Source organism: Leuresthes tenuis, unplaced genomic scaffold (assembly GCF_036924035.1).
Source record: "Leuresthes tenuis unplaced genomic scaffold, fLeuTen1.0.hap1 SCAF_4, whole genome shotgun sequence".
Taxonomy (NCBI): Eukaryota; Metazoa; Chordata; class Actinopteri; order Atheriniformes; family Atherinopsidae; genus Leuresthes; species Leuresthes tenuis.
The window spans coordinates 10,406,827-10,422,219 of record NW_027325358.1 but is presented as its reverse complement, the minus strand read 5'-3'; the positions used below and the strand labels follow the sequence as shown (position 1 = coordinate 10,422,219).

Sequence of the window (15,393 nt, the reverse complement as noted above, 5' to 3'; positions counted from 1 at the left end):
TATGTGTTAACAAAAGGCTTTTTAAATAGGGGAGGAGAGGGTGGGGGTTGATGTCTTATTTTAATTAACCAGGCTTTAGCTGTTTTACACTGAAATATTTTAAGTATTCTTTGCTCAGAAGATGTTTGATTTAATATTTGCCATCCACCTTGATATGCCAAGGGAATATAAGGAATAAAGAAGAGGTTATAATTTAATATGCATATTGAAAAATAAAACATATGCATCCTAGACTGTGTAATTTGAATTTCTTTTATTTCTCTTAAGCATGTTTAAATGTAAGCTGGATACAGCTGTTTAATGTTAGATCCCAAACAAACTTTTTGGATGTAGCTGGCGTTGGTCTTCTGCTGGTTCCCGGCATTGATGACTGTTTTTCCACATTTGTTTGAATTTATCCAGCTGCAGAACATTTTTTCCTCCGTTCACATTGGTTGGCAACATTGCTCCAATAAAGAAGCTGTTTTCTGCATACATTCTGTATAGTTTGGAGAAACCATCCAAACTAAGTATATTTGTTCTTACTTCCAAATTACTGTATTTTGGAAATGATCCCTTCAAACAAAGTATAAACAAATTTTTTTTCAGCATACAAGTGGATAACGTAGACATAACCTGCCTGGGATATGAGTGAAAGTTGCTTTGGATAAAAATGTCTGTAAAATACATGTAAAACACTGATGACCATTTTCCTAGAAGTATTTGATTCAGTTCATGTCTGCTCTTTTTGTCAAACGGGCTGAGCTCGGTACACAAAGCTCCGCATCATGATGTGAGAACCGGACTGACGGCGGTGCTGATGGATTCAGGGCAGGCAGGTGAGTGTTAGCCTGGATTTCAAATAATGCCTGAATTACAGTGACTTTTCTGTAGTTTCTACAGACTGAAGCATTGGGCCATCACAACTAAAACCAATATGACTACTTTTTAACATAGATTAGTGTTTTCACATAGCTACAATTTACGAGGAAATTCACCTTTTATAAACCAAACTTTTAAGCATCATGAGGCTCTGACCAACTTTTTTTTGTACAGGTAAATGCATGTCCAAAGTGAAAGATTACTATCAAATCTTTGTCTATATTTATCTAGCCCAAACTGGTTTTCAGTGTCCTTGCTGTATAGTCTGGTTAAGTGGATCATGGCTTACAGCTTGATGCCATCCAGGGAGAGGTGTTGCGTGATCTTACTGTCTCGGGTGACAGTTCGGTCAATCAGGAGCTTGTTTTCAGCTCCCCTGGATTTACAACCAATTCCCCAGTGGGCCCCGCTCATGGATTGAACCATGTGCCTACTCATCTACTATGATGCCTGACAGCAGCTGTCGTACAGAGGAAGGTTATTGGCTGGAACTAGGATGGAATCACCCTCTTTTGGGGATCCTTCATGATCTGAACTGTCCGGCCGTGGGTTAAACAGTGTGGGTGGGTTCCATCCTTGAGCAGCTGGTTCATTAGTACTGCTAGACAGTCATGGAGTGCCATTTGTTTCTTTAGCCAGTGAGTGTGTGTCATGTCAGGGCCTGGTTCAGTCCAATTCTTCAGGCTTGAGACTCTTTGTTTGATGGTCACTGGTCTTGTTCTGGGAAACTGCTGTGGTCAGCTCTGATATCCATTTGTTTTGAAGCATTTATGTTGTGTGATGCCGCTTTCTTCCATATGCTCTTCCAGGATTGTTCAGTCTCAGCCCTGTGTGGGTCTATTCCCTTCCTCTGAGAGTACACTTTGGATGATTCAGTGGAGAGCATCATATGTACATATATGTGTGCATGTATGTCCACTGCTGCCATGGAAATATTTGCACTTGTGCTGAGTTGAAGGTTTGAAATACACATTAATAAATGTGCAAGTAATTCTGACGTTTTACCACATTTACAGGGGGAAATTTAATCACAGGTAAATATCTGAATGACTGTACAGAAGTTTGTCCATTTCTTCTTACAATAGAAATATTGCCCAGTTAGTAATGAATCTGCCATTGTTTTCCATTCATTATCTTTCAGTCACTTTAATGTGTTAAAACAGTGAGTGTCAAAAAATGCATTTTATACAAACTAGGCTAAAGAAAACTCGAGCCCTACTTAAATGTTTAGAACCAGTTTTACAAAAATAAATCCATTATCTGTATTGTGAATATGTACAATTGCGCTAAAAGTATCATACAAGAGTACAGTTTTACTATCTCACTAAGAATAAAGGGCCGATATAATATAATAGGGCACTCCAAGGACAGCTTGATTTCTCAGTCATTTATTTGTGGATTTTCATAAAGCATGTTATCATTTTATCACCCATCACATCATCTGTGATGATGTAGAGCTGCTCAATATTTGTTCTTTTTATCATTTCGAAGGCTGCCAAGAAAAAAATGCACAAGTTGGTCCAGGATCACGTGAACTCAGTCAGCACTGACAGATTTTCTTTATCCGATCCCGAACCTTCTCACCATGAACCTCATCAGCGTTCTCTTGTTCCTCAGCCTGCTGATGGCAGCTGTGGTCACCCAGGTGCCTAAACCCTGCGGTGAGTATTTTGGTGGTCAAATTTTAAATGAGCTGACAAATTGTTTGTATTCCCTGTCAAATATATTTTATCTTTGTTGCTAATAGATAAAAGTGAGAGACTACCACACTCTAAAAGACAGCTGATGTGATAAACGTATATGAAGTTTTTCAATGGGTATTTCAGTGTGGATCTCATTTTGGATCGTGATGTTAATTGATTTCTTTGTCTTTTCTTTGGTCTTCCACAGTTGTGCCACCCCTGATGACCGGTGACTTCTCTGTGGTGAGTTCACTGACATGCCCTTTGGTATAATCTCCCTATAGATATTTTTTTTCTACACTTTCTTCTATCTGTCACTCCTTTTCAGATGGCTAGCAATGGAAAAATGTCAACAGGCACAATCAGCTATGATGCCTATGGACAGAAGTTGCGGGTCAGAAACAATGGCGTGACTGGCTATGGCACCTCTGCTCTGGACCAGCTGATGCTTTTTAACCAGGTTGTAAATGTTGATTGAATGGTGTTTTGTTTTGGTTCAAGCTAGATGAGTGAGTGTTGCCACAGACATTTTTGTTTTCATTGCTGCAATTATGAATGACTGATATGTACGGAGCCCAGCAAGTGCCACCAGGAGGTTTTGCTGGGCTCGTAAATATGTTATCTGTTATAACAAGGAATACATTTTTCTATATTTTCCTGCATCTCTCACCATTGTCTCTATTCTTATGCAATACAATAAGAATCCAGGACCTTATTTCAGAATTTAGTTCTAAGGATGAAAAGTCGAATTGTAATGTACCAGTGAATTTCTTCTGCCTCCAGCTACAAACTTTTCTAAATAATCTGCATGTTTCCACAAACTAAAAGCGTCAAACAACCTTAGATTGTGTGCATGATTACCTCAAATTAGTTCTACATGATGATTAAGCGGATATAGAAAATGGATGGATGGATGGATAGTTCTACATGATTAATAGTTTTTTGCAAAGTATAAAAATCACATCTATAGTTAAATTAGCTGTTTTTTGCACTAATCTACACACACTTACTTTCCACTTTTCATCAACTCAAAAGACTTATATTGGAGCAGAACCTGCACAGTTTCATGATCTAAAATGCTCTTTTTCTATGATCCCTCACTAAAACTCAAGTAGAGAAAAGTAGAGAATTCTTAGAATAAAAACATCTTATGAGAAATTATTTAGATATACCTCACTTTATATGTATCACAGAGACAACAAAGGTGCTGGCTGGTCAAACTCTTAAAATGACATGTTTAAAGCTGACGAAAACAACGGCTAAAACACAAAAAACGTACTTATGCTAAATCTCTAATTAACACACCACTTTTAGTATTCCCTGTTAACCTTAAAAGTATGAAAGTAATGCTTAGGTCTAACGATAGCTTTGTCATAGTTTCTGCACTTATGCATGCATGTGGCCTGTGCATCGATACCTGCCCCTGCTGGTGATTTTCTTGTTACTACTTCTCAGCGAGTAAAAGACAACAATTTAAAACAGTACATTACACTTCTAGACTTAAAGAGTTGGCTTTAACGCCCTTAAAGGTGGATTTAGTCAATTTGATCTGCAAAGAATATAACCAGAAAGGGTAGAGTTTTACCAGACAAGGCCTACGTTTTCATTCCTTTTTTTTTTTTTTTAAAAGATCCATCTATCAGCTGACAATGAGAAGGAAAAACTCTTCTTCATTCACTGATTCACCACTAGCTATTTTCATTTTAACTAAAAAAAACAATTTCAACTAACAATACGATGAGCATCCTCTCATTTTACACATTAACACAGCAGCCTTTACATATGAACAGTTACTTACAAGCACATACACAAGAAAGTAAGACAACATAAGGGAATCAGCTGCTCAAGTTATGACTACAACATTACCTGCTACCACAATGTTAGCAGTACTTCCAACATTGTCTCGATCACTGTGCTTTTCTCTTATTTCTACTAATCTCCATTCCCACTGGCTAGTGCCATTGTGGCTACTGTTTCCCCCTCCTCCTCTTCCATTGGCTCTAGGGCTAACTGGATAGTGTAGAGACCCACATTCCTTCCATGTAGTACAAAGTCGTATCACACTAAAATCTGGTTTGTTCTCAAAGCAGCTGTGCTGTACATCTCAGTTGCCTAATCTTTAGGCTATTTAAAAAAAAAAAAATAATAGCACAGGTATTATTTTTTCCAGTTCTTTTGAGAGGTGATATTCTTTTTGGTTTGACACTTTTTCTTCTTCAGAGACTGCTTTTAACCACCACTGGTATGTTCAGAAACATTTAAAAAATTACTTTTTGCGTGAGAGACAATTTCCAACTTTAGGCACAGTAAGGAAAGATGAAGCATATCAATATTCATTCACACTTAAGACTCATTTAGAGACACAGCAGAGTACAAAGAAGTGAGCAGTGAAACCAGAGTATACATTTTCTTCTTTCATCCTTTCAGGAAGTCTTTTATGAGATCGACTGGGGCAATTTGTCTTGCAAGAAGATGCCTCTGGAGGCCTATTTCTTTCCCATGCAAGTGCCCTCTGATGCTATACTGATGGGCCAGGCAATTATGGGCTCTAGCTCCAGTTGGGGAATGGGTTTATTAGTCAACACCTGGTATGAAGCTCTCCCATATAATGGCAAGCAAGACCACTGCAACCTAATCCATGAAATTTTTGATTGAATGATGCTTTTTTTTTTAATACAACATGCTGTTCTCATGCTGGAGCTGTGACAAAAGGACAAAAGTTGTTGAGAGATGAGTTAAAAACCAGCCCTTTATTGAAATGACTGTCCTGTTGAAGCCACTACAGCATCAGTGCCCTGTTTGTGCACATTTATACTCATTAAGCTGTATGAAGAACTACACTTTTTAATTAATATTATAATTAATATGGATATAAAATATTATAATAGTTCATCTGAATTATTTGATGCTTAAATCCCTTTTTTTTTTTAAATCCCAATTTTACAAATTTCTTCTTGTTATGGATTTTTTTTTTACATGCTTATTGAATTGTACTGTATCTGCTTCTTTAACTACGCGGTGGCAGTCAGCAACAACAAGGACCTTCTATTTAATGTTTTCAGGCACATACTCAATGGTCTTTTCTGATATTGGCTGCATCCCTTTGACTTACAGTGGCTACTCTCCAGCATCTGGATGGACCACCGTCAGATTGGAACCTGGACTGACAGAACTACAAAAAGTAGGCAAAAGCTATATATTATATATATATATATATATATATATATATATATACGTTTATATCATCTATACTAAAACTTACTGAATCCATTTAGTTGCTTTAAGTTTACAAAAATTGTTTTCAACTGTCTGCTCATGTCATTATCAGTGTTGTTTGATTATAGGATTTCAAAACAAAGATAAAACAAGTCAACTTGTTTATGGATTGAAAAAAAAGTTGAAAACTTTTTTTTAAACTGATTTTTAACAAATCCTTCCACTGATCAGTTTTTATGCATGATTTTGCTGGTCTAACCCAGAAACTTTAGAGATTTGAAGAGAACAAAGACACAACGTAACTTCTTCACTGGAGTCAACATCTGGAGACTCTTACAAAGATAATCACAGATACTACTCCTGCTCTAACAGCATTGATTCAAAATAATCCCATAATCACTTTGAATTTTAAGTGATTTCCAAAACTAAATGAGACCCAAATAGAAGTTATTTATTCCAATGAGTGTCACATTCGTAACTATGACCTTTTATGCTGGCTGTTAGATCAGATGGCTTTCACAAGGTTATAGGTGTAGTTGTGACAGTCATTGGAATAGACTTTTAAATAATATATTGAGATGAGATCATGAAAACTATGCTATAACAGTAAAAAATGATGGGGTTCACAGAACAAAATTAGGGAGATTTTCATACAACAATGCAATGCTGGTTCCTTTTGTTGTCTCTGTGTTTTCTCTTCAAATAAAGAGAGTAAAGATACAAGAGTTTGCTGATAATTTGGACATGAATGCGTGGGAGGCTGAATGTAAAAGACAGACAAATAACTGTGAAACAGACCAAAAGCTACAATTTCAAAAGTCAATATAAACACAGTTTACAAAATATTAAATCATACTAAATGTGTTTCTCCCACTGAGACATTGAGCACATATCACATGTTATATGTGCTCAATGTCAACATATCTTAAGACCAACTATTTCATTTTGAAGAGATCTGCGTCTATTTGTTTCTAAAACTGTCAGAATTTAAAAAAAATAAAAAAGAGGGAAAATCAGCAAAGAGTTTAACAATAACCCCATGAAAACTGGTTAATAATCCTGATGATATTGTTCTAAAAGAAATTCTCAACCACACTTCTGATCCTGCATTCTTTCAACGATGTCTTAATGTGAGACAATTTATTTAAGTTATATAGTTCTTAACACTAGAACACTTATACCGGGTAATTTTCACCCATGCTGTTATACGACAAGTTCCTAACTGCATTGTATATATTTTTTTATGCATCTCATTAACGATTCCCCAATTTTTCACTAATTTTAGAACCTTTTTATAGGGTCGCCCCATTGTACTTTTCTTGTTTTATGAGGCATTGTATAACTGGAAAAAAAAACAAGCGTACTTCAATTTATCATGTATTGTTGTGTTTTGTGTTCTCGGGTTAATGGAGCTCAGGTGGCTTCTGGCACCGCTTAAATCCCCCTGCAGGAAGCTGCAGTTCTTCTTCTCCTACAGCAGATGGAAGCAGCATTGCTCTCTATCTCAGCAAGCCCCGACTTCATTATGCATCACATTAATTTCTTGGCAAAAGAAAAGGTTTAATCAACTTAGTGAAACATGATCAGTCTGAAGACCCGAGTTAATACACCTTTTTTGACTCTGACGCAACTACTTTAGTCGAGGTTAAAGTTTCCAGCGTACTATAAAATATGATGTAGTTACAAGTGTTTTGTGAAGTGGCAGTTGTGGTTGAAGTCCTCCTACCAGGCACAAAAACTGTTTGTAAAATATGTTACCATACAGTATATCATTATAAGACAGATGTTTCCAATGCTAGGTTAATTGGTGTCTCTAAACCGACCCTCAGAGTGAAAATGAGCATGCACTGTTGTTTGTTTCATTTGTCTTTGAGTGGCTCTGTGATGGCCTGTCGACATGTCCAGGGTCTACCCCACCTTCCGCTCAATGACCGCTGGGATAGACTCCAGCCCCTTTGGCGATTTCACAGTTTTTTTTGCTGCTACAGTTCACTAGAATAATATCATATAGTAGCATGTTTAATCTATCTTTAGAGTCCTTAAGTCCTATGTTGGGGCTGCATGGTGGTTACTACCATCGCCTCACCCTAAGAGGGGATCCTAGTTCAAACCCCGGTTGGGGCTTTTCTGTGTGTAATCTGCATGATTTCTCCCTGCATGTGTGGGATCTCTCTGGGTACTCTGGCTTCGTCCCAACCTCCAAAAACATGCATGTTTGGTGAATTGGTCATTCCAAATTGGCCCTGGGAGTAAGTATGAGTGTGCATTGTGTTGTTTTGTTACGTTACTATTTCTATTTTTTTCTGTGGGTCTGGGCAGCAATGCATCTTATAGCAGGACAAGTTATATTTGTTGGAAAGTACATAAATGATAAAAATGGTCTCACATTGATGCCAAGTGTAGGATAAGACCACTAAAGCTCTCAGATAGAATAGCTAAACTGGCATGAATGTGAAGGCAGCAGCTGCTGAGCTTATATCTTCAGTTCTCTCCCCACACTTACAGATACCATACTCAACTTTCCACACAGAAGTGGGAATAAAAAATTTAAAAAAACTGAGATGGTCTTTTATGTTCCTTATTTTTCACCAATTTAAAACTTTCCAGTGTGGCTGAATACTTCCTCTGTGTCTCCCTAAAGTAATCACATTCTAACCGCCTGAACATCAACAACATGAACAATTATTTTATCCATTGGAGATTTTTCACACTTCACCTCATGAGGTTGTGAGTCATCCTCTGATAATCAGTATCTGGTTGATCACAGGTGCCCACCTAACCTTACTGTCAAAAATTTGTAATTTGTCCTGTGTAATTAAAGAGATGAGAGCCTGCTCTGGAAGTATCAGCAGTAATAATAGCATTGTTAGCCCAATTATTGGTCCAATGATTCTCTAAGCATGCCAGGGCTTTGGCTTAGACACACGTAGGAAGAGAAGCAGTGAGTATAAAGTCCCTGTTGTGTTAAGGAAATTACATTGTTGATGTCAGTTCTACCCTCCAATTTTGCTAAATTTAACTGAGCCTGAATGCTAACGTAGGAGATGCTGTATGCAGATTTGTTAATTTTGTGCCTGACTGCCAGTCAATGACAAACTCACTGGAAAGTAAAGACAATTTCAGACCCTGTTGCCTTAAAACTGAAAAAAAGAAACTGCTGCACACGTATATAAAGAAATAGATGTTATTTATTGAAAAAAGTTCACTGTGATGAAGTGCTGACAGTCAGAGAGGACACTTTTCTTGACCCTGCTGTCATGTTAGTTTGTTGGACTGGCTGTCTAGTTATTAGGAAAAAAGGGTGTCCGTGGGTACGGCATGTTTAGAAAACTGTATGTGACTCCCCTATGCTGTGCATAAAATATGGATGTAGTCATTCACTCAAAAGTGAAGCCAGTGTGGAAGGGCAATAAAGTGCAATACCACTGAAAGCCAGTGACCACTGTCTCCAAAGGACCTTTGCTTCAATCTTTTATCACATGAGTCTTCTGGTTGCAGAATTTCGGGGCTGAAAAGCAAAGGTCTGATCTGCTTTGTCTGCCAGCCTCAGGGCAACTAAAGCAAATAATCAACGGATCTAGAATGTGGAGACTACTGAAAGTTCTTGCAGAGTTATTGAGTTGACTTTCGCAGCAGTTCTTGCAAATCAGGCTAACTTATGCACCTGCACTCTGTGTGTGACTGAAAATCCAAGCAGTTCCAATCATTACTGGATTTTCCATCCACAACTGATGGCTCATCACATCTATCCAAATGCAAATTAGTACACACTGTCAGCTGGAGAAGTGTAGTGACTTAATAAGCAGCAAGCACTTTTCCTGGATTAGGAATTTGAAATTTCATCTCTGTGGCAGAAAGAGGTTAACACGGAGAGGTGTGGAGGTTCAGCTTTGGTTTTCAGTTTAAGAAAATGTGCTCATGTCCGTTGTGAAAAGCTGTAATCTTCGGAGTGGCTGATGATTTCTAAACATTCATCTAAAGTGTACATTGAAAAAGTTTCCCCTAATGTAATATTGTTTCCTTATTTTTTTAATTTTTATCCATGAGGAAAAGGCCCACATAACTGTGCTGCATTTGGCCAAATTTTAACTTTAACTTGTTAAATTTTCCCCCACAAGCGTACTGTATTAAATCCTGCCATGATATTATCCTTTAGTATAACTATATAAAACACTGTTAAATTAACATGTCACTATTCATTAACATTGATTAAAATTATATCACAAGATCTTAAAATTTAATTTCTGAGCACTCTGTTGTCAGGGAGAAAAAAAAAACATTGAATTACCTGCCAGAATTTTCCTTTTACCCACCACACACTACAAATAGCTGTGCCACCTGTTTTATTCCTACTCAGTGTACTTTTTGTATGCTTGTCCATCCTGATCAAAGAGCCCTAATTACACACATTAGTGAATGATGACTGCTGTGAGTGGGTACTACACATACAAGGGAGACTGTATACAAGGTTAAAGGTTTTTATGTGTGCATGAGAATTTGTGGGTGTACGAGTGCCGAGTGTGAACTTGAGTGTACATTTTAGCTTATGTGTGGATCTGAAACAGCAGAACATTGTGTGTGACTGTCAACCCACTATTCTGCAGAGGATGACTGACGTCAGAAGGTCACGCCAATTATCCTCTTTACAATGATGAGAGGCCGTTTCTCCTCTACATGCTCCTCAAACTTAATCCACTCTGCACCACTTACTCTCTTTTTGCTTGTCATTCATGATTTTTCTGCCTCTCATGCTGTGCTTATCTATCAACAAGAGTAAACTGAATCAAACTTTTTATTTGTGGAGCAGATTTTGTACTCTCTAACCAGTGCATGTTTACATTAAATGATTGTGTTAGTGAGACCCAAATCGGAAAGAGTGACTATCAGCTTTTAAAGGCATAAATGTCTGCAGTAGAAAGAAGGAGGGCTGGCGGTGGAAAAAATCTGGACTTTCATGCTGTGTAGAGAATGATCTAACTCCCATGTGGGACTGTTAATTGTACACTTTGTTACATTTGGAAATCTGCAGTAACTTTTGTGACCCTTATCAGGCCAATTTTTTTTTTTTCTATTTCACATCTATTTCACCCATTGCTTGGTAAAGTTTAGGCACCAAAACTACGAGGTTAGGTTTACCTTTATGCTTAAATAAGTCTTTTTTAAATCTGTCGCAGTTAATTAGAACAGCTCTCACTAGTTGACAGAAAACAAAATGTCAACACAATCCCCCAGAGAAAACATATTGTTCCTCTCATGACCATCATCAAAGAAAATCTTGCCCATGGGTATCCCATCTGAGCCTGTTATCCGTTCACAGAGGGTGACTTTTAGCATAAAGCTGAACAGGATTAAAAACAGCTTTTCCAAAATTCTATTATTAAATTAGGCCACAAGCAAAACATGTCGGCAGGTTGTTAATGCCTGTTTTGAGATCTCCCTCCTGACGTGAACCACTGCAGGGAGCTGGGAGTACCATTTTGGTCTCAAGAGGCTCTGCCAGCTCTACAGCTATGAAGACGTACAGGTAGCAGTGACTCAATTTAGCATTGCTTTACTTTACTTTTTCATCCAAGCGGTTGTTTTTCTTTTTTTCTAATAATGAAAGTCCTCTGTGGAACATTATGAGCACAATGTGGGTCCCTTTATGACCCCTTTATATATGTTCATGCTACAGATCTATATTTCACTTGACACCGTGGAATTGTTTTGTCACTCCTGTTAGCCTTCAGTCAGCAGGTCACACCCACGCCTGCACTCGCAGTGTCTTCAAACAATGCACCATGAAAGGTTGGAAAGCTTTAAGTGTACATCTTTAAGTCCCATTCCAGTAGTTACAAACCCCTTGAAAACTTTGGCTTTAACTTCAACTTTATTCATATGTATCCCAAGGTGCTTTGCAAGGTACGAACAAAATCTAGACAAGACTAAACAGCTACAGTAGAAACAAAAATGAAGATCATTCATGACAGGAACGGAAATGGCAATAAAAGCAAGAGGTAAACAATAAATAAATAGAACACAGGCACATTAAAACATAACAATAATTAAGAATAGGGTCTTTCAATTCTGCCTCCTATTCCAGTAGACCAGAATGCTGAGAGTGGAGTGATGTTGTGGGGTGATAGGGAAAAATAAGTTATTTACGATAATTCGGACATAGGCTGTTAAGAGCTTTGTATGTTGTGGGAAGGATTTTCAATTCTATCCTAGACTTTACAAGGAGACTCTTCTGTATTCCTGAATATTGTGTTTTCTAGTCTTTTTTTTATTTTATCACAAACAAAGAGAAGATTTAAAAAAAAAAACTTATTGCCATAAATTTGTTTTGGCTGTAGCTCAACACTTTCTTCCTCGTTCAGCGAATGTGGATCTATGAAAATGCTAATCAGGTCACACCCATATCTCAGCTCCCTAAGCAGTTCTGCAAAGTCTCCTCCAACTTTGCAAAACTCTGCTGCACTCATAGTGTAAAGACCAAATAGGAAAATAAAATAATGATCAGGGCTGCACACTCTCACTCAAAGAGCACATTATTCTTGAGCTTTTCACATAAGAGGCATTCATTCTTAATTAATTTTCATCGAGACGCCAGCAGAGCTGCCCCTGTCTTGCTGATACTCTGTCTGGGGCAGAGAACCAGGCAGACCTGAGCAGAACATATCTATCCAGCTGTGAAACCCAGGGCACAGCTGGATAGATAGATCTTGCAAGTCTCTTAAGCAGTGAAACTACTCTGCTGCGTGTCAGTGGTACACAGCCACAGCCCTGTTTACCAAGAGACTCACAGCTTGTAAGCAATTGTAACCAAGAGCAGGAGAAAAAAATAACTCGATTAAGAAATCAACAGACTGATTGATTAACATGCCTGCTCGTGCTGTTTCTCCTGTAAATGATTGGAATAATGTCATGATTATTTACGTGGGAAAAACCCAGCTGTTTTGGGAAGCAGTTGTCCAAAAATTGAAGACTGCTGATGACTGTCTTCTCAGATATGTTCTATGGGATATCTTTAAAAAAAAAAACTAAATCCATGTCTGTTGCAGTTTAACATTTTTAGGTATGACATGAAGGTTTACAGAATCTGATTTCACGCTATCTCAGTCATTAACGCATGTAAGGAACCTCACACAGCTAATGCCCACATCCGAGCACATAGAAACATGTTATGGACATGTTAATAAGGTTAAACACTTGACTTTTAACGAAGGAGAAATTTCCAATTATACATGTTACCAAGCGGATAGTAATTGGTTTGCAATGGCCCTTAATAAAATGGACCTGCAGCTGGAGGAGAGCAGGCTGATCCAGTGAATTGTTTCTTTGTGTTTGAAGTCAAACTAATGAAAGTTTGATTGTGTTTTCTTTTCTTTTTTTTTTATCTGACCATCATATTGACCTTGGCTGGTGAAAAACAGATCTCACAGGGTTTTCAATTCACTGCTACCTAGAGGCAAATCAGAGTGAGCAAGACGCAGGCTGCTGCTTTGACATCTTGCAGTCAGGGTCGTGTCTAAGAGACGTGCACAACACTACTGAATAAGCTGTTTTTTGCTTTTTTGGCCAAGAAATAAAGCTTGATATCAAGCATTGAGAGACTCTTTTTAGTAAGTCATCTGTGGCCAATGCAAATAGATACCAATAATCAGTTTGCTGACATAGAGGGTTGATGCTCTCTGTTGTGGTGTCTGTATTCCACACAGCACAAGAGACTTAATAATTCTTAAGTCATCATCCCACACAAAGAACGTTTGGTAGGTTACACTGAAAGCATTAAAACATCTAATTTATTACAGTGGCGCACAACATTAGCTTTCTTTGTGTATTAATCTTACTGTGTAAGATTGAACTTGAATTGAACTGAATTGAACTTTTGAATATGTAAACTTTATAGGCTTTACAACGGTTCACTTTTTGGATTTGTAGGATTCATATGCAAGAAAACATTTTTGTTTGTGAATTGTGTTTTTAAAACAAAGATGATCATCCTGACAATGGTTTTAGCACCTATTTCAGTAATAATCTCTGTACCTCTAAGATGCCTGAAAATACATAACACATGACTATTTACTCATGACACTGCTGGACACCAGAGTTGTCACAAGTGGCATGACTGATCGCTTGTATCCTGGACATGGGCTGCAGCAGCATGATAAAATGTTACTGCTAGCATGAATAACAAAGTCAGTAATGCATGTAATTCATCACCCTAGTTGAAAATGGGTCACGTGACAGAGGTATGACAAATGAGGAACGGGGCATACGGTGACTGAGAAGCAAACATGGAGTCTGCATAACTTTTTAAAGTCTGAGAATCTACAAAAAGACTAAAATCTACTAAACGTGCAGCATGAAAACCACATGTGTGCCTTTTGCTCATCACAAACTGATATTTATAAAAGAAGACTGTGAGGTGATAATGTGTGTACAACTTGTATTCTTCAGACCATGCAGGCACACGTTTTCAGAGCAATCTAACCCTGATATGAGGTAGAAATGAAAAAAAATAACTCTCATAAATTGCCATAAAAAGGAAGTACACTTTCACAGAGATTGCTCTGGAAAATGTTTTTTGTTTTCTCCCAAATTATGTTTCATATTTGACTTTCACAATATACTCTTATTTGAAAGTAATTGTGGCCGTTGTGGATAACAAAAGTCATGGATCATGTGTCGTGGCGATCAAAGGCTGCTCTAATGAGATTTTATGGAGAATTTCAATACTAACGGATTGATTTTCTGGCGAAGATTGCCTCGTAGGCTTTTATAAAGCTGTTTAAGAAAACGGCAAACATACCATGATCCATCTGTAAATCTGTGTCTCCCCCTTGATCATATCCACACAGGCTGTGTACTGCACAGGCTGCTTGTCCATCTGTTTCACATAAAAGAGGAATTTTTTGTCATCCACTGTAGCCCCGATGTGATGTTTGACCTGATGTGGGTTTTGGCCTTTGCTCTTTAACCTCTGCAGGGTCATGTGCTCCGAACTTGCAGAGCTGATCGCTTGTTGCTCTATTAATTAATCTGTTTTTGTTCTGTTTGTGTCTCAGTTTTACATTCAGTAAGACTGTGCTTCTACTTTGCTGTTGCTTTCATTATCATGCCTCTTTTGTTGTGGTGCAAACATGGCCTTGATATGCAAACATCACATTAAAAGAGTGTCTGCATCCATTCGTGGCTAAAAACGGGAGTGGAAATCAGGTTTGTGCACATGTGTATAGTTCCTTGATTGCTAAGCTTTATGAAAATAAAACAATACAGACACATAGCTTTATAAATCTGGTAAAACTAATAAATATGCACATTTCTGCTTTTGTGTTCCTTTCCAAAAGTCTCCATTTTGGGCATCTAAAATAACAGAGTAGCATAGATTTATATGATGTAAATAGATTTAATAATATTTATTGATCTGAAAGCATATTTTGGTACCTCATAATCTACTTTAACAAATACATTTGTCTCGTAATTGTTGGAGGTAGAGCCAAGAGCTTCAAAAACAGAATCAAAGTTAAAATGAACCACAGTTTTCCTCTAAAACCAAAATAATAACCAGTATTTTTGTCTTCTGTCCTTTGTGTACATTTCAGTAAGTTTTAGCTCTTAGTTTAGACATATTGTTTGATTAAATTTCCAT

At 37.6% G+C, this 15,393-nt stretch overlaps 1 protein-coding gene across 1 annotated transcript in view; it reads left to right on the top strand.

Moving 5' to 3' along the window:
- Nucleotides 1–2,446: 2,446 nt before the first annotated feature.
- Nucleotides 2,447–15,393, top strand: part of LOC140305204 (ependymin-like) — a 61,285-nt gene continuing 48,338 nt past the window's right edge. Inside the window, exons 1-5 of the mRNA XM_072383954.1 lie at nt 2,447–2,522; nt 2,752–2,786; nt 2,872–3,003; nt 4,971–5,154; nt 5,606–5,724. Of these exons, the coding sequence (XP_072240055.1) occupies nt 2,447–2,522; nt 2,752–2,786; nt 2,872–3,003; nt 4,971–5,154; nt 5,606–5,724 (546 nt within the window). The remainder of the gene's footprint in view (nt 2,523–2,751; nt 2,787–2,871; nt 3,004–4,970; nt 5,155–5,605; nt 5,725–15,393) is intronic.